This window comes from Bufo bufo, chromosome 9, assembly GCF_905171765.1.
Source record: "Bufo bufo chromosome 9, aBufBuf1.1, whole genome shotgun sequence".
NCBI classification, from domain to species: domain Eukaryota; kingdom Metazoa; phylum Chordata; class Amphibia; order Anura; family Bufonidae; genus Bufo; species Bufo bufo.
The window spans coordinates 215183962-215211424 of record NC_053397.1 but is presented as its reverse complement, the minus strand read 5'-3'; the positions used below and the strand labels follow the sequence as shown (position 1 = coordinate 215211424).

The following is a 27463-nucleotide window of genomic DNA, read 5'->3' as shown; positions in this document are numbered from 1 at the left end:
CATGACCCCCTTCCCATTGGAAAAAGTTGTCCTTGATCCAATATGGTGCCTTTCAAAATGGCAGCCCTGTTCCGGACATAGCATAAAAGATAAGCCCCCTGAACCATTACTTGCTGGAATATCTGTATTTTTTTTATTTTTCCTTTAGTTTTTGAAATGAAAGGGTGTCCTGGGACTTTTGGCTCACCCTGTACATATAATCTGTAGCGCTTCCCGGCCCCATTTACTACCTAGCTGGAGTCCCGATGCATCGTATCTAAAAAATGGACCTCAGCAAAACAGTAGGAAAATGTGTTCCCAAGGATATCGCTTATTTTGCTAGATATATTTTCTATAATACAGAGAATGTTGTGACATGATAGGGTATACAGCGAGGAGGTGACGTCCGACATTCCTCTGCCGCCCGTCCCTGACAGATCATCTATTCTAATGGAAGGTATTGTTTCTTAAACAACCAAGATTAACATTGAAATTGCATTCCCTGCTTTGCACATTCCACCGGGTCTCTGCAGCGGTTACCGTAGTAACAATTTCAGAAGACGACAATCTGTAGTCAGATTTTCCCCCCTTTTGCTATGTCGTCTCCATCTCGCAAAAATTGTTATAGAGATCACTGAATGGTCATTGAATCTGGATTACAATGCCGACCAGGGTTTATTTTCCCTGCATTAGACCTTCATATCAGTGTAGTCATTCATTTAGGCGTTTGCCACACACAGTTACCTTTATAATGTAGCACATCTCAATAATTGGTTACATCAGCGGTGCTCAGTTGACCACAACATGGGGTCCTCAGATTCCGGATGACACCGGAAAGACGGATCAGGATCCGGATCAGTCTTAAAATGCCATCAGTTTGCATACGTTTTGACGGATACGGCAGGCAGTTCTGGCGACGGTACCCTAAACTGGAACATTCCCCTTTCCCAGCATTCTATGCCGCCACTAACCCCATACAAAGCATCTGCTGTTGCTGGAAATCGGCAGAACTAGGATTGTTGACATGTACATGTCTTACGTGTAGATTTTGATTCAGATTTGCCATGAATTACACCCTTTACATTTCAGAAAATCTTCATCCAAATCCTCATGCAAGACTTGACTTTTGCAGCAGATTTGTCAGGGACATAAAATGTTCGGTACATACGAATCCACCTTTGTCATCTAGAGCCTCATATGCAAACTTTAAAGATGCTGCATTACCCGCTCCCAGTAATCCCTACTTTTTCAGTGTTTGCATGCTTTCGGTTATGGCATCTGACAAAAAGCTTGTTGAATGTTCCCAATATAATCTAGAGGAATTAGGACTCTGTGACTTCACTGGCAGAATAGTGACTGCAGCTCTGGAGTATAATACAGGATGTAACTCAGGATCAGTACAGGATAAGTAATGTAATGTATGTACACAGTGACTCCACCAGCAGAATAGTGAGTGCAGCTCTGGGGTATAATACAGGATATAACTGAGGATCAGTACAGGATAAGTAATGTATGTACACAGTGACTGCACCAGCAGAATAGGGAGTGCAGCTCTGGAGTCTAATACAGGATGTAACTCAGGATCAGTACAGGATAAGTAATGTATGTACACAGTGACTCCACCAGCAGAATAGTGAGTGCAGCTCTGGAGTATAATACAGGATGTAACTCAGGATCAGTACAGGATAAGTAATGTAATGTATGTACACAGTGACTGCACCAGCAGAATAGTGAGTGCAGCTCTGGGGTATAATACAGGATGTAACTCAGGATCAGTACAGGATAAGTAATGTAATGTATGTACACAGTGACTGCACCAGCAGAATAGTGAGTGCAGCTCTGGGGTATAATGCAGGATGTAACTCAGGATCAGTACAGGATAAGTAATGTAATGTGTGTAGACAGTGACTCCACCAGCAGAATAGTGAGTGCAGCTCTGGGGTATAATACAGGATGTAAAGCAGTACATCATAAGTAATCTAATTACAAAGTGACTTTTTCTATAGCCTATTGTATATCTTCCAAGATTAGAAAAAAACTTCATGAATCCCAAATTAAAGTGACCTTTCATTATTCGTATGCAACTTATCTTCTACCAGTACATACTTTGACTGTGGACTAGTGCCCAGTTTGAAAGGCATTGTATCAAAAAGGACACAGAAGGTCTGAATGAGGCAACTGCAGATGAATATAATTCACCTAAAGACGCCTGCAGAGCAGACAGTTAATTAGCGCTCCCATCCACTGCTTAGAAAAGCCAGACCAACCAATGCAGAGGCACTTAGAGCCGCCACCTACCGTACCAGGTCACATCAGGTGATGAACATGCACTGTGAATCCCAGCATCATTAATTAGAACAAAAAGGGTTGATGAAGCTGGTGGAGACGGCACGGATGACCAGATATACTCATGGAAACACAGACTCAATTATTTTCAATGACTCAAGGGGCTAATAAAACTGATACAGATGCACGTGCAGTCCTGTGCCAATTTACAGGGACACAGCCAGACCCAAGCAGGTAAATTAGAGGAAAGGGGTGCACGTCTATGGATTAAGAGTATTTGCAACCATTTATATTGGTTCAATGCATGTAAAATACAAACAAAAAGTACTTTTTTTTTTACTGTGTATACAGCTCCTGTGGAGACCTGTGTCTCCATGGTGACAGACTACAACCAAATCCTATGTAGTCTGATCCTGCAGAGAATAAAAGCAGAGGGCAGATGGAAGAACGTAAAGGTGCCCTGAAACATTAGATGAATGTTGACATGTAAAGGGGCCCTTTGATTCTCACCCGATGTAAGATGTTGGGGTGGAAGGGAAGAATGGTCAGACCTGTTGGAGCTTGCATGTGTATAGGTGGGTTGAGAGGAATTAACATTGTTCAAGCAAGTGTTCATCCGGCAGGTATCTAAAGTGTATGGTCAGCTTAGAGGGCATCTGTAATCAGTTTTGTACCTATGGCACTGGCTGACCTGTTACATGTGCGCTTGGCAGCTGAAGGCATCTGTCTTGGTCCCATGTTCATATGTGCCCGCATAGTTGAGAAAAATGTAGTTTTACTATATGAAAAATGGCCTCTAGGAGCAACAGGGGCGTTACCATTACACCTAAAGGCTCTGTTTCCTCAGCAACTGCAACGCCCTCTGCAGTCTGATTGACAGAGCTAGGTGTGATGATGTTTTCACAGCCTGCCCCTGTCAGATGGCAGAGGGCACAGTAGGTGCAAAGCAAGCAGAGCCTCTAGGTGTAACAGAGAATAGACTATAGTAAACTTCAAAGCCCATGTAGGTTTCAGATCCCCCACATTGCTAACTCATAGCACATCCGACACTTATCTCAATGTGAAAACCTTTCAGCCGTCCCTTGAAGTACAGATCTGGTATTAGTCGTCGGCTCCGTTGTGACCATATGGGCGGTAAAGGTGCTTGGTCAGCAGGTCTACTGAGATTTCGTTTAATCCTCTTAAAATAATGAAGTCTATTAAATCATGAATTACAACAAATGATGTTTTGTTTTTTTTACAAAAAATATATTAAAGAAGAAAAAAAATAAAATTCTACCAGGGAGTAACTGCAGACTGTAATGGGATTTATTTAATATTGAAAGTCAAGCTTTTATACACATAAAAAATAATAATTATATATAAATCGTGCTTAGAAAATGTGTACAGAATTGATGCAGGAACAAAAAAAAAAAGTTTTTCTAACAAAAAGTTGTGATTTAGGGTTAAATATGAAGATTTGTCATTTTGTAAGTGTTTAAAGAAATTCTCTGTTATAATAAAGACCAATGTACTTTTCATTATGTGGATGTAGATAAAGCGGCGGCGTGTCCTCGCCGCTTCACTCCAATAACCTGTGAATGTATTACACGTTTTTGAAGTATGGAAAATTTACTGAACTTGAACGCTGCTTTTCCTGTACCTGCAGAGGGGGATATATATATATTTTACACTTTATTGATTCTGTGCAATCAATTTTCTTGTTTGGTTCTTTTGCACATGGCAACATGTATACTTCTAGCTGAAAAATGTATGCTAGAAATGACTGAAATGGGGACATTGTAGATGGAGGGGGCACAAACTTTTGGAGATGCTTTCTGTATATATACAACCAAATACAGGGACTAGATCAACGCTGTGCCATGTACAGCAGGGGACCATTTTTAAGGCTTTGAAGTTCTAACTTTTTTTCAGTATTCAAGTGTTTTCAATAACATAGAAAAAAAGAAAAAAAAAAAAGTCTATTGTACAAAATAAAATGTCAGATTATTGTACAAGTCGTGGCTGAATGGATTCTTTCGTTTTAGTGCAATACATCAAAATCATTGTCGGTTCGAGATATTTCTTCACAGCAGGTTGTAAAACAAGATCTGAATGACTACTGTGGTGACATCTAGTGGCCAATGTGAAAACTGCAGAATTTTCTCAGTGATTTTCTATGCAAGTCCACAAGGAATAGGTTGAAAGGGTAAGTGCAGGTTGTCACATAATTCTGCCATTGCTTCTTGTGTGGCTCAAACTGAACAACTCTCTGGTGCAGTTCTTTCGGATAGGTCATCAATTTCAGATATGTGGTGGACAGACTCCAGTCATCCTCATGATCGACTGATCAAGTCTGAAAAATGCCATACCTAGAGCATGCTGCAGCTTGGGGAAAAAAAAGAAGCCAAGAGACAAACACCAGGAACGGCAGTAGAAAAAATTTTGTAAGGCAATTTATAACATCTCACCACTGCGTTTCTTTGGCTCTCCTGCACCCACTCAAAAAAAAAAAAGTTTTATTTCTTCCAAAACACCCAAAAAGGGAAACCATGAAAGACATTTCTGCCCTGCTGTTAAATTTTGTCCTTGCATAGTGCCACTGCTCCCAGCCAGCTCAATTCGGCCCCTTTATTTACCCGACTGTGGGGTTCCTGGAAGTCAGAAGCCGCAGATCAGTAAGTTACACTTATGCCATCCCCTGCTGTCGGAATACCTCTTTAAAAACGTCAGCAAAGTGTCATAGATGTCCAATAGGCGATAGGTTTTACTGATAAACATTTAGTGTCACATGCTTGGCTGAACACAGAGCAGCGAGATGTCCATTTCCTCTAGTTCACACATATTTGCACTTTTTCCATAGAAAATGTTGCATTACAAAAAAAAAACAACAACTGACTATACTCTGGTTAGGCAGCCACATGAACAGCAAAACAAAAGTTTGCAAGAATACAACTTCTGAATCCTCTGTACGACAGTATATGGGTGTGTGTGCCAGGTGAAGTGTCACCACTAGGGGGAGCTCACTGCATAGAAATTATTATTGAATTCAGTGAGAACTAAATAAATTTGCATGAAGTAAGAGCCCCCTAGTGGTGGCAGCAGGCAAAATGTGTTCATATCATGTTTATGGAGGAGATTACAGTAAAAATGGCGTTCCGACTGCTATAAAGTTAAATTCTAAAATCAGAATAGAATTTTGGACTGAAAACCAAAACGATGTTCATCGTTGCATTTATAGAAAGTGAGAATTATTTTATTACACAAGTGCTCAATGTTCTTATTTCTAAGTTTACCTTTGTGCTCCATCTTAAAGAAGAACGCCGGCCAAAAGCGGAAAATGTCACATTGGATGTTGGAAGGATAAAAATGTCTGTACAGCAGCACTTCATTCATATGCTGACCATCAGCAGACTTGGGTGGATCTTGAGTCATAACATGCCATATAAAACTTTATTCATAACCGAAGCTGCAATCACAATTCTTTTGGTTTTCTTTTTAAGTTTGGTCTCAGGTTTACCTCAAGTTGAAGAAGATTTACCTCAAGTTGACAACAAAAGTTAGCCAATATTACATGTAGATTTATAACATGACGGGATGTATAAAAGTGGAGTATCCCTTAAAGGGCATCTGTCAGCAGATTTTTTCCTATGAAACTGGCTGACCTGTTGCATGTGCACTCTCTCTGCAACTGCCAAGCCCTTTGCATGACAGGATCAGGGGTGATGAGGTTTTCGCTGCCTGACCCTGTCAAAGTGCAGAGGAAACGGCAGTTGCAGAGAGAGCAGAGCCTCCAGGTGTAATGGTAACTCCCCCGTTGCTCATAGAGGCTCATTTGTATATAATATAACATTTTTCTCAGCAATGCGGACAAATATGAACATGGGACCAACATGGATGCCTTCAGCTGCAAAGCGCACATGGAACAGGTCAGCCGGTGTCATAGGTACAAATCTGCTGACAGATGGCCTTTAAATTAAGCAGAGAGGAGCGACTAAATGGCGTCATGAAAAATTATTACGCGAAAGAGCAGACATTTGTAAAATATTTTAGGCAGAGAAATTACTGGGTAGGTATAATATCAAAGTACGGGGAGAAAAATAAATAAAAGGGGCCATATTGTGAAACACTGCCCGTTAGTGGCCTGGCATAGATTTCAGAAAACTGGAGTAAATTAAATTTATATATGTTGGGCAGAAGAGGCCTGTCCCCCTCCACTAACCTCTGCTCACAGTGTAAGATAATATATGGCAGTAAAACTTGTGAAGGTCAGAACAATCCCTTTCCAGCTAAGCATGTTGTCACACGGACAGTCCTAAAAGCCCCTATTTTCCATCGATCAGGTGGGGATGCGACTTTGTAGATATTCAAGAACAGCTGCCGTCCCTTTGGCTAAAATAGCAGCTCGGGGGTTTCTGAAGGGATTTCCTTCCAGGCTCAGAGATCTGTAGACAAAAAAAAACATTTTTAAAGCCTCATGCACACGACCGTATCCGTTTTGCAGTTTGCAAACTGCGGATCCTGGCCCTATTATAGGAATGTGGAATGTCATGTGCATTAGGCCTAAACGAAAGCAGAGAGCATTTTGCATTTTATACCATGTATAAAAAATAAAAAAATAAAGATTTGGCGATTTGGACAATCCCTTTCCATATGGCCTATTAATTGTACATGGAGGTAATAATGTAAGAGGTGGAGTCCCCAATTTTGACCCCCTTTCTCACCTTAGATTTTCACAGTTTCCCAGGGCTGGAGGAATTTGCAGGAGGTCATTATTCTGGAGGTCCAAGGTGGAGAGTTTGGTAAGCTTAATTAATTGCAGAGGATCGATGGATCCAATCTGATTGGTGCTAATAAGTATAGTCTCCAGTGTGGGGATCCGGTACAGAACATCAGGGAATGTTTTAAATCTGGCAAAAAAACAAAACATTAGAAAGCATGATAAAAATTCTGCCATATCTTTAGTGGCAAGTATATGCAATTTTGATTAAAAGGTTTCTTTCTTTAGATCCTGTCCTGGGAACCATAGCCACAGAAGGATGGTTTGGTCCCTTAGCGATCCAAAAATAAGAAAGTTCCACGGCACTTCCAAAAAGAAATAATGTGTTTATTACACCAGGTGCGACGTTTAAGTCCTCACTATGGAACCTTTTTCATTGTCATTGCTTGAAAAAGGTTCAATAGAGAGGATCGAAACGTCGTACCTGGTGTAATAACACATTTCTTTTTGGAAGTTATGTGGTTCTTATTTTTTTATATGTTATATATGATGATGAGACATAGAGATATATATATATATATATATATATATATATATATATATATATATATATATATATATATATATATATATCTCATCTCTCATTACATACACACACACGATAATGTACATTGATCCCTTTGAACTTCCCCAAAGGGTAAAAGTAATTAGCTTGAGGCCATGGTTTTCTTTCAGCACAATCAAACTGCCGTAAGGTGGGTGCATTTTAGCATCTGTACTACATTTGCAAATCCTGGCCCGACTGCAAGTCTATGACCCAAACTAACAGCATCACAGGTATCAATGTGCTGTAAGTTTGGATCATTAGATGAGCTGTCAGGATTTGTGGCTGTAATACAGAGGCTAAAATGCACAGACATCATGGCTGTATATAAACGAGGCCTTACCCTGATAATACAGAACATATGGGATCCTTTTTGGGTCCCATCTTTTGCAGTTAAAATAAGAACCCTTCCCCCTACAGAGCTAAATGCAAAGCACAGTAAATGTTTCATCGATGGTAGAACACTGGTAAACTGGAGACGAGAGTTACAACCTGTTAAAAGAAAGGATGATCGATTGCAGCCGAGTCAGCGCCTCCAGCTCATCCGGGAGAGACCCAAGTAAGTTGTTCCTGCATTAAAAAGAAAAAACAAACATGCTTCACCACCACGTGACAACATGTCTGCATGAATGTCAAGACTCAAGATGTCAACCTTTGGTCAGATTTATATCTGCTACTTATTTTTTTTTTTATTGCAATCAGTTCTGCATACTCCAGAGCAGCAATGTTCAAGCATTTCCATCCGGCTCAATGTCCGCACACAGTCTGTCCTGGTGATTTGCAATCTAGGAAGTGATGTCTTTGCACATCTGCCATAATCTAATGTAGGAAAAACTAACTGCCCCATTGCATTATGGGAGTTCAGCTGAACTGCGTTCGTGTCACGTGCAGCTCTTGATTAAATCATTCCGGCTACAAACAGGTATTTGCATTTTAAAAAGGGTTGTATGGGTTTATAAAAAAAATAAAATAAAGTCTAATTTCCCCAGATGCAGTGCCACTCTGGTCCACAGGATGTATTTGGTATTGCAGCCCAGCCCCATTCAAATGAATAGCACAGAGAGCCAATGGGCAAGTGTGGCTGCAATAATTCTGATTTTAAAAGAAGGAAAAATCTTAAAATATATATTACAGTGCTTACCTCATATCTAGGTGCTTTAGTTTGTGTAGCATGCACAAATTTAGTGAAACTGTTGGGATTTTATTGAAGCCGAGATTAACGTCGCACACTGAATCTTTCAGTTCTACAATCCTGTAAATAAAACAAATATTATATTTTGTGGTTCATCCACAATCTGAACTCCATCCCTTACTTTTCCCTTCTAATCTTGGACATATGCATTTTTGGGGGTCACGTAACAGCCCATAATGCCCCATGCACACTCCTCCTCATAAGGCCTATTGCACACGACCGTATGGCTTTTTTAGTGTTTTGCGGTCTGTTTTTCACGGATCCGTTGTTCCGTTTTTTGTTTCCGTTGTGTTTCCATTTATCCGTTCCGTTTTTCCGTATGGCATATACAGTAATTACATAGATAAAATTGGGATGCATTTCCGTATGTCTTCCGTTTTTTTGCGGACCCATTGACTTGAATGGAGCTACGGAACGTGATTTGCGGGCAATAATAGGACATGTTCCATCTTTAAACGGAACAGAAAAACGGAAACGGAATGCATACGGAGTACATTCCTTTTTTTTTGCAGAACCATTGAAATGAACGGTTAAGTATATGGAACGCAAAAAACGGCCAGTAAACGGAAAAAAAACAACAGTTGTGTGCAGGAGGCCTAAGAGTTTCCATTTATTTCAATGAAAGGCACAACCTTGCAGGAAAAAAAAAAAAAAAAAAAAAAAGCTATAAAATATTTACTTGCAAAAATATACAGATTTATACAAGAATGATTTTTTACTTTAAAAAAATATGTAGAAACTCCGTATAAACAGGGAAGAAAATGGTTCCAAACGCAGCCTGTAAACCTTCCCTGCTGGGTAAAGACACCCAGGAGAAAACTCAGAAATCTCTTTACACTAAGTGGGAAGGTTTTAAAATTCATGTCAAGGACTCTTGACAAGGTGGCTCTTGACTCCGAAATTGCTGTGAAATTATCCGTTGCTTCCCCCAGCGCTTGTAAAGATTTTAGAAAATCATTTGGATTTGATTTCTCGTATTTTACCAATTTTTACTGCTGAGGTTTATGTACAGCATTCATCTATAATAGGCAGCATATGGAAGCCAGCAAGAGAAGCCTCTAAGAAATCACAGGAACATCCGAGAAAGGCCTCATGCACACAACCGTTGTTTGGGTCCACATCCGAGCCGCCGTTTTGGCGGCTCGGATGCGGACCCATTCGCTTCAATGGGGCAGCAAAAGATGTGGACAGCACTCCGTGTGCTGTCCGCATCCGTGGCTCTGTTCCGCGGCCCCGCTAAAAAAAATATAACATGTCCGTGCTTTGCGGACAAGAATAAGCTTTTATATTGCCGGCGCCTGTTCCGTTAATTGCAGAAGGCAACACGGGCGGCTTCCGTTTTTTGTGGACCGCAAAAAACGGCACATCCATGTACATGAGGCCAAACTGGCAGGAATTTATCCATATGAAGAAGTATAAAAAAAGTATATCAAGTAAAGGTTATGACATTTAGATGCACTTCTAAAACTCCCCGTATTTTAGTTGTAGGCTGCAGTATCTCAATGGTCCAGTTAAAGAGGACCTTTCATGGGTCCAGACATTATGAAATAACTTGCAGGATATATAGGGCACTGTGCACGGATTTAATATTGCTTACTAGTTTGTCTGGGCGCAGCTCCGTTTGCCCGCTGTGCCCCCCTGCAGTTTTCCCGCCTGGTATGCTAATGAATAGCTTCGGTACAGGGAGGAGGAGACTGCCCTGTTTCTCAATGGACGTCTCCTTCTCTCTGGCTGTAGCACGGTCCAATCACAGGGAGAAGGGGAGTTTTTTTCTTCACCCAGGCTGTGACGCTCTCCGCTGTGATTGGACCGCACTACAGCCAGAGAGAAGGAGACGTACATTGAGAAACAGGGCAGTCTCTTCCTCCCTGTACCGATGCCATTCATTAGCATACCAGCCGGGAAAACTGCAGGGGGGAACAGCGGGGGGCCCAGACCAACTAGTAAGTAATATTAAATCGGTGCACAGTGCCCTACATATCCTGCTAGTTATTACATAATGTCTGGACCTATGAAAGGTCCTCTTTAAAGGAACACTTCAGAATAAAATGGTTACATCTAGTGGAGGTCAGGAGGGGTGGGACAGCATGACAAAGAAATTCATTGAACACGTGGGATAGAAATCGTGCTCTGCCTCTTCAGGCCCTGCACTAGGCATAACAGTTGTAAAAGGCCATCTACACCTTTGGAGGAAATTTTTGTTTATGATTGCATATTACTCATTTTTGGCTAAAAATAATGATATTTTTAAAATATTGAGCCATTCTGTCAAACTGTTAACCGTTTTTCTAACTGTGTGACTGAAACTTTCACTTTGTCATAAGGCTCATGCACACGGCCATTCCGTGCATTGGGGACCAAATGCACGGGCAACATCCATGTGGATTCCGCAGATGGATCCAGACCGATTCAACTTGAATGAGTCAGTGATCCGTCCGCACAGCATAAAAATAGAACATGTTCTATTTTTTTGCAGTGCGGAGGCATGGAAAGATGCTCCACAGAAGCACTCCGTAGTGCTTCCATGGGGTTCTGTGCCTCTGTTCCGCACCAGACCTTCCGGAATACGGGCCCGGCCAGCACACGTTCGTGTGCATGAGCCCATAAACACTTATTTAAGCCACATTATTATCAGTAACATAATGAATGAGCTTTAAAGGAAACCTGTCACCGGGATTTTGTGAGGACATGGGTTGCTAGATGGCCGCTAGAACATCCGCAATACCTAGTCCCCATAGCTCTGTGTGCTTTTATTGTGTAAAAAAAACCGATTTGATACATATGCAAATTAACCTGGGATGAGCCCTGTCCCTGAGTGTTTATAATGTCAGAGATAAGGAGCCTGTCTGCTCCCCAGATGACGGAAAAGACAGAAATTCCACAGGCTGCAACTACAGCATCTCAGCTCTGTACACAAAAAATTGATTCCATATTTTTAATAAAAGACCAACTGAAAAAAGATTTTTAGCTCAAAATAAGTACAATGCAATAATAATAATAAAAAATTGCCCCCAAGGGTGTACATAGCGAATTGGCTGGTGCACGTCTAACAGGAGCCCTTTACCATATATCTTAAGTCAGTGTTTCCCAACCAGTGTGCCTCCAGCTGTTGCAAAACTACAACTCCCAGCATGCCCGGACAGCCTTTGGCTGTGCGGGCATGCTGGGAGTTGTAGTTTTGCAACAGCTGGAGGCACACTGGTTGGGAAACACTGACTTAAGTAATGTAGTCAAAAGATAGAGACAGTCGTTCTCCTGAGTGCGGTTTCTACTTCTTGATTATATTACAGCTCAGAAATGTCCTGTCACAGAACATTACATAGCACACATTACACTGTACCTTAAAGGAACTTCCGTCAGCTGATTTTTGCTGAAATTTACAATTGTGATGGGGGAACTCCCGACTGTATTGAAGACGGCATCAGGTATGGCCAAAGCTTGCTTATCACTAAAGACAAAATAACATGACAACATTATTTTCCACTTATGAGGTTCTATTCACTGCTAGGCTTCACATCAGTTCTGTTTTGGGTTGTTAGGGCTCTTTCACACCTGTGTTCTTTTCTTCCGGCATAGAGTTCCGTCGTCGGGGCTCTATGCCGGAAGAATCCTGATCAGTTTTATCCTAATGCATTCTGAATGGAGAGAAATCCGTTCAGGATGCATCAGGAGGTCTTCAGTTCCGGACCGGAACGTTTTTTGGCTGGAGAAAATACCGCAGCATGCTGCGCTTTTTGCTCCGGCCAAAAATCCTGAACACTTGCCGCAAGGCCAGATCCGGAATTAATGCCCATTGAAAGGCATTAATCCGGATCCGGCCTTAAGCTAAACGTCGTTTCGGCGCATTGCCGGATCCGACGTTTAGCTTTTTCTGAATGGTTACCATGGCTGCAAGGACGCTAAAGTCCTGGCAGCCATGGTAAAGTGTAGTGGGGAGCGAGGGAGCAGTATACTTACCGTCCGTGCGGCTCCCGGGCGCTTCAGAGTGACGTCAGGGCGCCCCACGCTCATGGATGACGTGTCGCATGGATCACGTCACCCATGCGCATGTGGCGCTCTGACGTCATTCTGGAGCGCCCGGGGAGCCGCACGGACGCTAAGTATACTGCTCCCCCACTCCCCACTACTACTATGGCAACCAGGACTTTAATAGCGTCCTGGGTGCCATAGTAACACTGAACGCATTTTGAAGACAGATCCGTCTTCAAATGCTTTCAGTTCACTTGCGTTTTTCCGGATCCTGCGGGCACCTCCGGCAAATGGAGTGCACGACGGATCCGGACAACGCAAGTGTGAAAGAGCCCTTACATAACACATTATGTTTTTTTAATAAAGATAGAAGGTTAAAGCTGAAGACTATTAGGCCCCTTGCAGACGAACTCGCAGCGAGGCACCCGGCCTGAACTCCCAGCGATACCGGGGTCACATAGCATTATATTGACTTATGATCATGGATGGATGAAGTGATGACGTAGATTAGGAGTCACGCCTACTCTCTCTCCTGCTGCCTCACTCCACCGTGTCTCCTGGACCGCCTGATGTCCAATGCCGGTTGTGCAGCCTGAGCTCCAGAGTTTGCCCGTCTCCAACGGGACCTCCGTGTGGATGAAGTGGTGCTTCCCGGGGGGGTTGCTGTGGATGGCTTTGGCTGAGGCCAGCACTGTTTGTGTCCCTGCTGCAATATTGTTCCCTCCAGCTGCCCCCACGTGGGTTCCCCTGCCACGCCTCTCCTCCGCGCTGTTTCCTTGGAGGCCGTGTCCTGCTGAAGGCTTTCGTTTACTTCTTAGAAGACTGGTGAGATCTGACTTATGATGCTATGTAACCCTTACAGTTCTGGAATGTATTAGAGGACACTGACATAATGCTGTCAGTGTTATCCAATACATTCCAGAACTGTAAGGATTACATAGCATCATAAATCAATATAATGCTACATGAACCCAGCAGCACTGGGAGTTCAGGCTGGGTGCTTTGCTGCGCGTCCGCAGCGAGACACTCGCTGGTCTGCAAGGGGCCTTACAGTACTTTGTGAATGGCCACAGACTGATTGCACTGAGAACAGAATCCATTAAGTAATTCATTTAAACCCCGAACTCGAACCTGCCAAAAGGCAGGTTCGCTCAACTAGTCATCAACATCAGATCGTGGGGTTGCTGGGAGTAGGTCTAATCTGATATTGATGGCTATCCGAAGGATAGGCCGTCAATATCAAGGTCCCTAAAAAATTATTTAAAGGGAGTCGGTCATCAGCATTTCACTTTTTTAACCCTTCCCACAGCTCCCTAGCCTGCTTACATTTAATAAAAACTTTACCTCTGGCATCAATCCTGGACTTATAGAACGATCAAAAACGATCTTTATAACTTATGCAAATGAAGGCTCGCAAGTGCCCAGGGGCGGCGTTACACTCGTAGGTGTCCTGCTTGCTCAGCCTTTTCATTGCGTCCCCCCGCCCCTTCCTACCCTCCGCCCGCCCTTTCCCTCTGACCGCCTTTCTACTAACTTGTTATTTCGCCGAGATCCCACGCCTGCGCACTCAGGCAGTCGGCCGGCGCATGCGCACTGCGATGCCCATTCCTTGTACGGCATCACAGTAACTATTGCGCATGCGCCGGCTAACGGCGCGAAGCCGGCGCATGCGCATTAATTACTGTGATGCCATACAAGGAATGGGCATCGCAGTGCGCATGCGCCAGCCGACAGACTGAGTGCGCAGGATCTCGGCGGAATAACAAGTTAGTAGAAAGGCGGTCAGAAGGAAAGGGCGGGCGGAGGGTAGGAAGGGGCGGGGGGACGCAATGAAAAGGCTGAGCAAGCAGGACACCTACGAGTGTAACGCCGCCCCTGGGCACTTGCGAGCCTTCATTTGCATAAGTTATAAAGATAGTTTTTGATCCTTCTATAAGTCCAGGATTGATGCCAGAGGTAACGTTTTTATTAAATGTAAGCATGCTAGGGAGCTATGGGAAGGGTTAAAAAAGTGAAATGCTGATGACCGACTCCCTTTAAATATATACAGTGTTTAACCCTTTCAGTACCTGGCCACTTTTCACCTTAAATCCCAAGCCAATTTTTGCAAATCTGACATGCGTCACTTTATGTGGTAATTACTTTGGAAAGCTTTTACTTATCCAGGCCATTCTGAGATTGTTTTCTCATGGTGACACATTGTACTTCATGATGGTGGTAAATTTGAGTTGATATATTTCACCTTTTATTTATAAAATCAAAAATTTACCAAAAATTGGAAAAAATTAAAAATACCATTTTCTAAATTTGAATTTCTCTACTTTTAAGACAGATAGTAATACCTCAGAAAATGGTTATCAACCAACATTCCCCAAATTTTCTGAAACCATTTTTTTTAAGCACCAATTCAGTTATAAAGTGATTTTGAGACGATTATGTAATGGCAGCCACCCATAAATTAGCCCATTTTAGAAACTACACCCCTCAAATTATTTTAAACTGATGTTACAAACTTTGTTAACCACTGAGGTGTTCCACAAGAATTAAAAGAAAAATGGAGGTGAAATTTCAAAATTTCACTTTTTTGGTAGATTTTTTTATGTTAAATCACTTTTTTCTTGCAACACAGCAAGGGTTAACAGCGAAATTAACCTTAATATATATTACTCTGATTCTGCAGTTTACAGAAATATCCCATATGTAGCGGTAAACTGCTCTATGGGCACGTGGCAGTGGTCGGAAGGAAAGGCGCGCCATATGGATTTTGGAGGCAGATTTCGCTAGAATGGTTTATAGGTACCATTTTGTATTTGAAGAACCCTGACGTACCCCTACAGTGGAAACCCTCAAAAAGTTACCCCATTTTGGAAACTACACCCCTTAAGGCAGGGCTTGACAAATTTCCTTGGAATTTAGGAGCCAGCAAAAAGTTTTTTTTTTACCTTATAAAACCTCATTTTCAGCGACAAAAATAACACCTCTTAAATTAACATACAAAGAAGTCTAGAACCAAAACATGGGCAATGTTTATCATCAGTGTACTGTGACGTCACTGTGTGCAGCATCTCCTCAGTGTTTATCATCAGTGTACTGTGACGTCACTGTGTGCAGCATCTCCTCAGTGTTTATCATCAGTGTACTGTGACGTCACTGTGTGCCCCATCTCCTCAGTGGTTATCAGTGTACTGTGACGTCACTGTGTGCCCCATCTCCTCAGTGTTTATCATCAGTTTACTGTGACGTCACTGTGTGCAGCATCTCCTCAGTGGTTATAAGTGTACAGTCGTGGCCAAAGGTTTTGAGAATTACATAAATATTGGAAATTGGAAAAATTGATGCTTAAAGTTTTTATAATAGCAATTTGCATATACTCCAGAATGTTATGAAGAGTGATCAGATGAATTGCATAGTCCTTCTTTGCCATGAAAATTAAATTAATCCCAAAAAGAACTTTCCACTGCATGTCATTGCTGTCATTAAAGGACCTGCTGAGATCATTTCAGTAATCGTCTTGTTAACTCAGGTGAGAATGTTGACGAGCACAAGGCTGGAGATCATTATGTCAGGCTGATTGGGTTAAAATGGCAGACTTGACATGTTAAAAGGAGGGTGATGCTTGAAATAATTGTTCTTCCATTGTTAACCATGGTGACCTGCAAAGAAACGCGTGCAGCCATCATTGGGTTGCATAAAAATGGCTTCACAGGCAAGGATATTGTGGCTACTAAGATTGCACCTCAATCAACAATTTATAGGATCATCAAGAACTTCAAGGAAAGAGGTTCAATTCTTGTTAAGAAGGCTTCAGGGCGTCCAAGAAAGTCCAGCAAGCGCCAGGATCGTCTCCTAAAGAGGATTCAGCTGCGGGATCGGAGTGCCACCAGTGCAGAGCTTGCTCAGGAATGGCAGCAGGCAGGTGTGAGGCGAAGACTTTTGGAAGATGGCCTGGTGTCAAGAAGGGCAGCAAAGAAGCCACTTCTCTCCAAAAAAAAACATCAGAGACAGATTGATCTTCTGCAGAAAGTATGGTGAATGGACTGCTGAGGACTGGGGCAAAGTCATATTCTCCGATGAAGCCTCTTTCCGATTGTTTGGGGCATCTGGAAAAAGGCTTGTCCGGAGAAGAAAAGGTGAGCGCTACCATCAGTCCTGTGTCATGCCAACAGTAAAGCATCCTGAGACCATTCATGTGTGAGGTTGCTTCTCATCCAAGGGAGTGGCCTCACTCACAATTTTGCCCAAAAACACAGCCATAAATAAAGAATGGGACAAAAACACCCTCCAACAGCAACTTCTTCCAACAATCCAACAACAGTTTGGTGAAGAACAATGCATTTTCCAGCACGATGGAGCACCGTGCCATAAGGCAAAAGTGATAACTAAGTGGCTCGGGGACCAGAACGTTGACATTTTGGGTCCATGGCCTGGAAACTCCCCAGATCTTAATCCCATTGAGAACTTGTGGTCAATCCTCAAGAGGCGGGTGGACAAACAAAAACCCACTAATTCTGACAAACTCTAAGAAGTGATGATGAAAGAATGGGTTGCCATCAGTGAGGAATTGGCCCAGAAGTTGATTGAGAGCATGCCCAGTCGAATTGCAGAGGTCCTGAAAAAGAAGGGCCAACACTGCAAATACTGACTCTTTGCATAAATGTCATGTAATTGTCGATAAAAGCCTTTGAAAGGTATGAAGTGTGTGTAATTATATTTCACTACATCACAGAAACAACTGAAACAAAGATCTAAAAGCAGTTTAGCAGCAAACTTTGTGAAAACTAATATTTGTGTCATTCTCAAAACTTTTGGCCACGACTGTACTGTGACGTCACTGTGTGCAGCATCTCCTCAGTGTTTATCATCAGTGTACTGTGACGTCACTGTGTGCCGCATCTCCTCAGTGTACTGTGACGTCACTGTGTGTATAATCCCTGCGCTGCAGCTGACAGAACTGAGATCCCTTCCCCAGGATGTTTGGTCCAGGCTCATCATTCATCTCATGATTCTTCTCTTGTAAACTTATTTTGTGACTAAATAAAACTGAAGCAGCGCTGGGTTTGAAGAGAAATGTCCCTCGTTGCCGCCTGTATCCGCCGTCACTGCGGGATCACTGCCCTTCTGCTGTCCCGGATTATTTCTCCTGTCCGGGGGATAATGGAGTCGTTGTCGGCGTCTCCGGGGCCGTCCTTGTGCTCCCTCCGCTGTGGACGCACACTGAGTCCAGGCCGGGATTTGGTTCCAGCTCTTGCCGGATCTACATCCCGTGCTGTGATGTGGATGGGGCTGCGGTCCTGTTTGTCGGAGGGATCTCAGAGTCCTGTGAGTGCGTTAAGCCTCATGCACACATCCGTGGAACACGGACCATGTGATACCGGCCTGGATTTCTTCTGAGTGCTTATAGCTTGCTGAATTTTCCAAGTGCTGATTTTTATAAGTGCATTGGAGATATTCAGGAGATAATCTGGTGTGGATACAATCTAAACAAGTAAGATTTGTTTGTTTAAAATCTTTCCCCTCTTTACAATGGCAGACCTCGTTCTGTGCAGGAATTGTGTTTTTATTTCAGGTTCCACTCTTCAGAGGTTTGGATACTGTCTGATCTGTAGACAGCTCTCCATAATGCAGCAGGAAATTACCTTTTTGAAATATGAGATTTGTAAATTAACCGTTAAACTCAGGCTGAGAACGTTGCAATGCCACTGACACAGAGGCCCCCTAGAAATGGAAGATGGGTTACTGCAGGTTCTGGTAGACAGTTGTGGATAGAAGACATGTCCCACAGTCGGTGGCTCTCCATAATTCATTTGCAGCACTTTCAGAGTGCAAGAGCAACATGGAGGATGGCTCAAGCACAGTGGGTGAGAAACAATCATCTCCCATGCCTAAAGTATGTAAGACTGCAGCCAAAGACAAAAAGGAGAAGGTGAGGACTGATAGTAAGCAGCTGTTGGTGGGCGATTCCATCATAAGAGGTGTGAAGTTTGAGGAAAATGGTGTTGTGAGATGTCTCCCTGGTGCTACCGCTGACGGATCCTTAATATTGTTAGGCAAGCAAAGCAGGAAATGGAGGTGGATGTTATTGTCCATCTGGGGACAAACGATCCGGCTTGCAATGAGGTTTCAAAGGAGAAAGAAGCTTTTCACACACTTGGTAATGATTTACGAGAGGTTGCATCAACTGTTTCATTCTCTGCAGTTTTGCCTGTGCATAACCTTCAGCATGACAGGAAGATGCGCATTAAGGAATTCAATGTATGGCTTGGTGAATGGTGTCTGAACCAAGGGTTTGGCTTTGTGTCTTATGTTAGCTCTTGTTGGAATGGAAAAGAACTGTACAAGAAAGATGTTTGCATCTTTCTCTCAAGGGAACGAATGTCCTCGGTGAACAGTTCCAAGTATTTGCTAAGGAGCATTTAAACTATGAAAGGGGGGCAAAAGAATGATAATCCAGCAGTCTAACTGCCCCCTGGAACAATGCCAGAAGATGCCAGTAGCACAAAGGTTAAGAAATGACAAGCTCAGATTCTGGTCTACAAATGCTCGCCGTTTAGGGAATAAGATCAATGAACTTGAGGCTATAATGGCATCTGAGAATATAGATGTAGTGGCTGTTACTGAGACGTGGTTCAATGGGAGTAATGACTGGGATATAACCATACCAGGGTTCTCTCTATACAGGAAAGACAGAGAAGGCAAAAGGGGGAGGGGTGGCCCTGTATGTGAAAGATAGCATAAAATCTAATTTGATACAAGTTAACGAGAACAATTTAGAGTCAGTTTGGGTTACCTTGCAGCTTGATAATCATAAGGTAACTTGTGTATGTGTGATATATAGACCACCTAGCCAAGTCAAAGAATTAGATGATCTACTAGTTGAGGAAATAGCTAAAATGGCATTGAAGGGGGAAGTTATCATTATGGGAGACTTCAAATCTTTCTGAAGTAAACTGGAAAACAGAAATAGCTAGTTCTGCCAGGAGTACAGATATTCTAAATTCCCTACTGGGATTATCTCTACAGCAAGTAGTTGAGGAGCCAACCCGGAAGGAGGCCATTTTAGATTTAGTATTCACAAATGGGAATTTGGTATCTGATATTACTGTAGGGGAAAGCTTGGGATCTAGTGATCACCAATCAGTGTGGTTTACTATAAGTACAGTGACTGAGTCACACCACACAAAAACAAAAGTTTTAGAATTTAGAAAAACTGACTTTTCTAAAATTAGATTAGTGGTATACGAGTCCCTATCAGATTGGAACAATTTCATTGGAGTCCAGGAAAAATGGGACTACTTAAAAGTGGCACTATTGAAGACAACAGAAAATTGCATTAGGCTTGTCAGTAAAAAGCAAAAAAAGAAAGAGACCACTGTGGTACTCAGCAGAAGTGGCCAAAATCATTAAAAACTAAAAGATAGCATTTAGGAATTATAAAAAATAAATTAAAAAAAACGAGGATGACAGGCAAATTTATAAGATTAGGCAGAGAGAGGCCAAACAAGTAGTAAGAGCTTCTAAAGCACAGGCAGAAGAGAAATTAGCTCAGTCAGTGAAAAAAGGCGATAAGGCATTCTTCAGATACATAAATGAAAAAAGGAAACTAAAACAAGGAATTACAAAATTAAAAACAAAAGAAGGAAGGTATATGGAAGAAGATAAAGAACTCGCTGACTGCCTCAATGAATACTTCATTTTCCTTTGTAAAAACTGAACAGAAGGAAAAAGGACCTAAGTTAGGGAAGAAGACTAATGAATCTTTTGATGCATGTGTCTTTACAGAGGAAGAGGTTCTAAAATGAATACAAATAAGTCACAGGGGCCTGATGGGATACACCCAAAGCTATTTAAAGAGCTCAGCGGTGAACTAGCAAAACCATTAACAGATTTATTTAACCAATCACTGGCAACAGGAGTCGTCCCAGAAGATTGGAAATTAGCAAATGTTGTGCCCATTCACAAGAAAGGTAGTAGGGAGGAATCGGGCAACTATAGGCCAGTAAGCCTGACCTCAATAGTGGGGAAATTAATGGAAACCATACTCAAGGAGAGGATTGTGGACCATCTAAAATCCCATGGATTGAAAGATGAAAAACAGCATGGGTTTACTTCAGGGAGATCATGTCAAACTAATCTTATAGATTTTTTGATTGGGTGACTAAAATAATAGATGGAGGAGGTGCAGTAGACATCGCATATCTAGACTTTAGTAAGGCTTTTGATACTGTCCCACACAGAAGGCTTATCAATAAATTGCAGTCTTTGGGCTTGGACTCCCATATTGTTGAATGGATTAGGCAGTGGCTGAGAGACAGGCAACAGAGGGTTGTAGTCAATGGAGTATATTCAGACCAAGGTCTTGTTACCAGTGGGGTACCTCAGGGATCTGTTCTGGGACCCATATTGTTTAATATCTTTATCAGTGAAATTGCAGAAGGCCTCGATGGTAAGGTGTGTCTTTTTGCTGAGGACACAAAGATTTGTAACAGGGTTGATGTTCCTGGAGGGATACACCAAATGGAAAAGGATTTAGGAAAACTAGAGGAATGGTCAAAAATCCGGCAACTAAAATGTAATGTTGATAAGTGGACCGGGGGGCGTAAAAACCCAAGAGCAGAAAATAAAATCAGTGATACAGTCCTAACCTCAGTATCTGAGGAAAGGGATTTAGGGGTCATTATTTCAGAAGACTTAAAGGTAGGCAGACCATGTCATAGAGCAGCAGGAAATGCTAGCAGAATGCTGGGGTGTATAGGGAGAGGCATTACCAGTAGACAGAGGGAGGCGCTCATGCCGCTCTACAGAGCACTAGTGAGACCTCATCTGGAGTATTGTGCTCAGTACTGGAGACCATATCTCCAGAAGGATATTGATACTTTGGAGCTACTAAACTGGTACATGGATTGCAGGACAAAACTTACCAGGAAAGATTAAAGGACCTTAACATGTATAGCTTGGAAGAAAGACGAGACAGAGGGAACATGAGAGAAACTGCTAAATACATAAAGGGAATCAACAAGGTAAAAGAGGAGAGAATATTTAAAAGAAAAACTGCTACAAGAGGACATAGTTTTAAATTAGAGGGGCAAAGGTTTAAAGGCAATATCAGGAAGTATTACTTTACTGAGAGAGTAGTGGATGCATGGAATAGCCTTCCTGCAGAAGTGGTAGCTGCAAATACAGTGAAGGAGTTTAAGCATGCATGGGATAGGCATAAGGCCATCCTTCATATAAGATAGGGCCAGCGGCTATTCATAGTATTCAGTATATTGGGCAGACTAGATGGGCCAAATGGTTCTCATCTGCCGACACATTCTATGTTTCTATGAGTGCAGGAGCGCACGGCGTCATTGGTTGCTATAACGCCGTGCGCTTCCTGCTGCCGTACAGTAATACACTGGTATGAGCTATACGAGTGTATTACTGTACTGCGTAGAGTTGTTGCAATACCAAATTTTTGATTCGATTTCAATACCATAAAAAAGTATTGCAATACTCCATACTATTCGATACCACGCACAGGGCAGCAGGGAGCCGACTATGGCAGCCAAGACTTCATTAGCGTCCTGGCTGCCATGGTAACTGATCAGAGCCCCAGGATTACACTGCTGGGGCCATTGCACCACTAATGAGAGGAGGTGAGGGGACTCTGTGGCCACTGCCACCAATGATTTTAATACTGGGGGGCGCACTGCGCCACCAATAATAATTAACCTTTAATACAGGAGGCGGGTACTGGCAGCAAATCAGCGGCAGTTAAACCCTCAGGCGCATAAGACTTTTTGATCACTTGGTAATACACTTTTTGTGAGGCAAGGTTACCAGAAAATGACTTTTTACACAGTTTTTATTGGGGGTTTTTTACAGCGTTCACCTGATGGTGTGAATCATGTGATTTGTATAGAGCTGGTCGATATGGACGCGGCAATACTGAATATGTATACTTTTTTTCCCCCCTATTTTTTACAATTTTTTTTAAACTTTATTTTGTGAAAAGGAAGCTTTTTTTTGCAAAACTATTTTTTTTCCACTTAATTTGTTGTCCCACTCTGAGACTTCAACTTTTGGGGGGTCTGATCCCCTTTACAATGCATTACAATACTGTAATACACTTACAGCCTTCCTGCCTGTGAGATACAGGGGGGCTGGCTCTCACAGAAGGCAGCCACGATGCCTAAGGAAGGCATCGGGCTGCCATCGGGTCCCCGTCACAGCAGAGGCAGAACAAGGGTTAATGCGCCGGCATCGGTGTTTTCACCAATGCTGGCGCATACAGCAGGGGTCCGGCTATCAGTGACTGCCGGACCCCTGCAGTGGATCGGCCGGGCGCAGCTCCTGCACCATAGCAGTACGGCGCTGGGATTTCTGTGGGTTAAAATAGTGCCGTTTTTAGTAATGCAGGTGCAGGAGGTCACATATTATATATGTATTGTCATCCAGGAGCCCTGTCCGCTTGGCGCATGCAATACCTGTAATCTAAGGTCTTCAATGTGGCAAGGGCATGAGTATTCACAAGGGCGTCACTTGGCATTGTCATGGCTGTAACTGCAGCAGCCTCTCCCTGTTCAGACTTTGGATCTGCAACACAAACAAGTCAATTATCTTTGGTAAAAAAAATAAAAATACATAGATTACACTTACCGGTAACCCGTTTTCCATGAGCCCATGACAGAACCTGTGAGAGATCCTCCCCCTTCCAGACAGGAACTTACCAGTCCCACTCCCAGGTCGCAGCCCTACAAATCTGATCAATGGAGGCACAGCCTCTCTGCCCAAGATGATGCTAAGGCCCTTGTGGAATGCGCAGAGAACCCCGTGGTGACCTGGAGACCCGCAGAAGAATAGGCTAACCCTATCTCATAATCCACCTAGCAATCGTAAGACTTGTGACTTTCAGACCCCTATTTGGACCCTGAAATCGAATGAACTACTAAGAGGCCTTTCTCCACACACCTTCTTACATCTAGTTTATGAAATCTCTCTTCACCTTCATTTTTTGAATTCTGACAGAATGAAGGTAAAAATGATCTCTTGGGATCTATGAAAATCCGAAACTACCTTTGGTAGAAAAGCTGGATCTGGTTTAAATACGATCCCGTCATCCAACACAGCGTTATAAGGAAGAAAGGCAGATAAGGCGGAAATCTCCCCCACCCGTCAAGCTAAGGTAATTGCCACTGGAAAGGCTGTCTTGTATGGTAACATTCTTACAGGGATGGAATCTATAGGTTCAAATGGACTTTGAGTTAGACTAGAAAGGACCACATTAAGATCCCAGGGTGATGATCTGGGTCTAATGGATGGATTCAGTCTGGACGGTGCTCTTATAAACCTCTGTATCCAGGGATGAGCTGCCAATCTAACCTCAAACAAAGCACTAAGTGCAGAAACCGGAACTTTTAAGGCACTAGTTCTTAATTTTTTATTACGCCCTTCCTGTAGAAAGTTTAAAATCAATAGCATATCTGGGGGTAAGGATAGATCCAAGTCTTATCTGGAAAAACTGAAAGGTTTTCCAGATTCTCACATGTATATCAGAAGTAATCTATGTTCTGCTAGCCAGAAGCGTACCGATCACCTGTTCTGACAGACCCCTGGATCTCAGGCTACTTTCACACTCGCGTTTTGGGCGGATCTCTCATGGATCTGCAAAAACTTGTCCATTACAAGAACTGAACTCCATTGAAAGTCAAATGGGAGACGGATCCGTTTTCTATTGTGCCAGAGAAAACAGATCCGTCCCCATTAAATTACATTGTGTGCCAGGACGGATCCGTTTGGCTCAGTTTCGTCAAGCGGACAGCAAAACGCTGCAAGCAACGTTTTGGTGTCTGCCTCCAGAGCGGAATGGAGACTGATCGGAGGCAAACTGATTGATTAGGGCAAAAAAACTCATCTGTTTTGGACCGCTTGTGAGAGCCCTGAACGGATCTCAAACTGAAAGCCAAAACGCCAGTGTAAAAGTATCCAGGCTGTTAAATGTAATTTTGCTACTTCCGGATGAAGTAGAGGCCTTGATACAACAAATCCTCCCTCTCTGGAAGTACCCAAAAATCTGAAAGGGACAGTTTCCTCAGCCACGTGAACCATACCTTTTTCGGGCAATAGGGGGCTATTATTACTACTGTAGCATACTCCCTCCGGATTTTCTGAATTACTTTGGGAAGCAGGCCCAGAGGGGGGAAACTCATAGCATAGATCTTTCCCCCCCCCCCCCCAAGGCCAAGACAGAGCATCTATCCCCTGAGAATGATCTGCTGGATTGAGAGAGAGGAAGCAAACAGGTCTATTGATGGGGTCCCCCATAAACCCACTATTTGGTCGAACACCTCCTGACAAAAGCACCACTCCCCCTGTCTGACCCTGTGCCTGCTTAGGAAGTCTGCCTGGATGTTTTATCAGCCTTTCAAATGAACCGCAGAAATCGACAGATTCTTCCCCTTGAAAAAGGTGGAAAATCCTGAATGTTAGATTCAACAGCTGGGGCGACCTTGTTCTCCCCTGTCTGCTGACATCAGCTACTGCTGTCGGAGAATATCCTCACTTGTCTGTTTATTAAAAAGGGGAGGAATTCCTTTAGAGCACAAAATATTGCCCTCTGTTCTCTGAAATTCTGGGACTGCTGGCTTTGGGCAGACGACCACTGACCTTGGAAAACCCCCAAATCTGAGTGAGCACCCCACTCCCTGGGGCTGGCATCTGTTGTAATTATTATAGGATTAGCTTTTATCCTTTGCACCTCTGATCTCAGGTTTACAGGATCCATCCAACAATACAGGGACACCCTCACTGACTCAGGAATCGGAATCTTGCAATCTAGGGATGCAAGATCTCTGCTCCAGCATGATAGAATGCAAGCCTGAAGGATCCTGGACCTGAACTGGGCCCATTTTACCGCTGGAATGCATGAAGTCATTACACCTAGCACCGACATGGCTTGTCTTAGGGTAGAGACTCTGGTTTCGCTGAATTCCCTTCTTTTTGTTGTATTAAAAGTCTAATCACCTTTGTGATAATAAATCTAGTTGGATCCCTAGGAAAGTAACGCGGTAATTTGGTGTCAGACACAACTTATGAGCCAACCTAGATTTGTCAAGATCCTTGACACCTCCTGAGTCTGTATTGAAAGGATATTCAGAAACTGTCCCACTATATAGAGATTGTCCAGGTACGGGATGATTATGTTTCATCCGAAGTCTATTCGCTCATCCCTAATTATGATGTCCAATCTCCTCATTTGCGCCATCAACTCAGCCATTAGTTTGGTGAAGATTCTCGGTGCCCGACACACCCCAAAGGGAAGCGTTCTGAACTGTAGATGAAGGACTAAATCTTTTGTCTGCACTGCAACCCTGAGAAAAACTTTTGGAAAGAGGGCTGTATGGGTATGTGATAATTGGCGACCTTGATGTTAAGGCCATAACGCAATTGGGGAACAGATGAAGGATTGTTGATGCTACAGATTCCATCTGGAACCTCCGATAAGGGTCCATTCACACGTCCGTTTTTTCTTTCCTGATCTGTTCCGTTTTTTGCGGAACAGATCTGGACCCATTCATTTTCAATGGGTCCTGGAAAAAAATCGGACAGCACAATGTGTGCTGTCCGTTTCCGTTGTTCCGTTCCGCATGTCCGTTTAAATATAAAACATGTCCTATTCTTTTCCGCAAAATTCGGATCCTGGTACAATACAAAGTCAATGGATCCGCAAAAAACGGAAGACATTCGGATATCATTACGTATGTCATCCGTTTTATGCGGATTCCGTTCCTGGAAATTACATTTAAATTTTTTATTTTTTTTTTCAAAGAAATCCAAACAACTTTATTTGCTTATCGAAATTTATACATGTTTCCTTTTTTTGCGGATCCGCAAAAAACGGATGACATACGGAAACATTTTCAGGAACAACGGATCTGAAAAAACGGACCGAAAATCGGGATATAGAAAAATACTGACGTGTGAATGTAGCCTAAGACATATACGAGCTCAGGTCTTTCAAATTTAGTATTGTCTGATAGGACCCGTTTGGTTTGGGGACCAGAAAATCCTTCCCCTATTTCTTCTGCCGGTGTTCTGTCAGAAAACCTTAACTCGTCATATTCCCTTACCCCACATGATTTCCGGGGGTGTGCGCCTCCACGCAAGCGCAGTACCACGGCATGGGTAAGGTAAAATTACACTGAGCGTTGACTCATGGATGCGCGCACGGACACCACGCGTGTGCTCTCAGGGGTAAGGAGATCTGACGGTCTTTTGTCTTGTTAAATCTCCTTACCCTCACACTGCGCACGTGCGGATTGTAAAATCTCCTTACCCTCAAGTGCGCTGTGTAGTGAGGGTAAGGAGATTTCACATTCCGCGCGTGCGCAGTGTGAGGGTAAGGAGATTTAACAAGACAAAAGACTGTCAGATCTCCTTACCCCGTGAGAGCGCACACACATTGTCCATGTGCGCGTCCATGAGTCAACGCTCACTGTAATTTTAACTTACCCATGCCCTGGTACTGCGCTTGCGCAAAGGCGCACACATGGGGTAAGGGAATTTGACGATTTAAGGTTTTCTGACAGAACACCGGCACTGAGAGTAAGACTGATTTGTCCATTAGCACTTTTATTTCTCTTAATAAAGCTGCCTGTTTCAGGGAACGCTGACGTAAAGCTGTAATTTTTACTCTCCTTGGTGAGGACTTTTTTGCTGTAATATTTTGCCAAGCTTGGGAAAATAAAGCAAGGCG

At 43.0% G+C, this 27463-nt stretch overlaps 1 protein-coding gene across 1 annotated transcript in view; it reads right to left on the bottom strand.

Moving 5' to 3' along the window:
* Positions 1-6099: 6099 nt before the first annotated feature.
* Positions 6100-27463, bottom strand: part of LRRC40 (leucine rich repeat containing 40) — a 33368-nt gene continuing 12004 nt past the window's right edge. Inside the window, exons 10-15 of the mRNA XM_040407775.1 lie at positions 23196-23304; positions 12101-12208; positions 8710-8820; positions 8061-8138; positions 6969-7154; positions 6100-6689 (exon numbers count right to left, since the gene is read on the bottom strand). Of these exons, the coding sequence (XP_040263709.1) occupies positions 6584-6689; positions 6969-7154; positions 8061-8138; positions 8710-8820; positions 12101-12208; positions 23196-23304 (698 nt within the window). The 3' untranslated portion in view covers positions 6100-6583. The remainder of the gene's footprint in view (positions 6690-6968; positions 7155-8060; positions 8139-8709; positions 8821-12100; positions 12209-23195; positions 23305-27463) is intronic.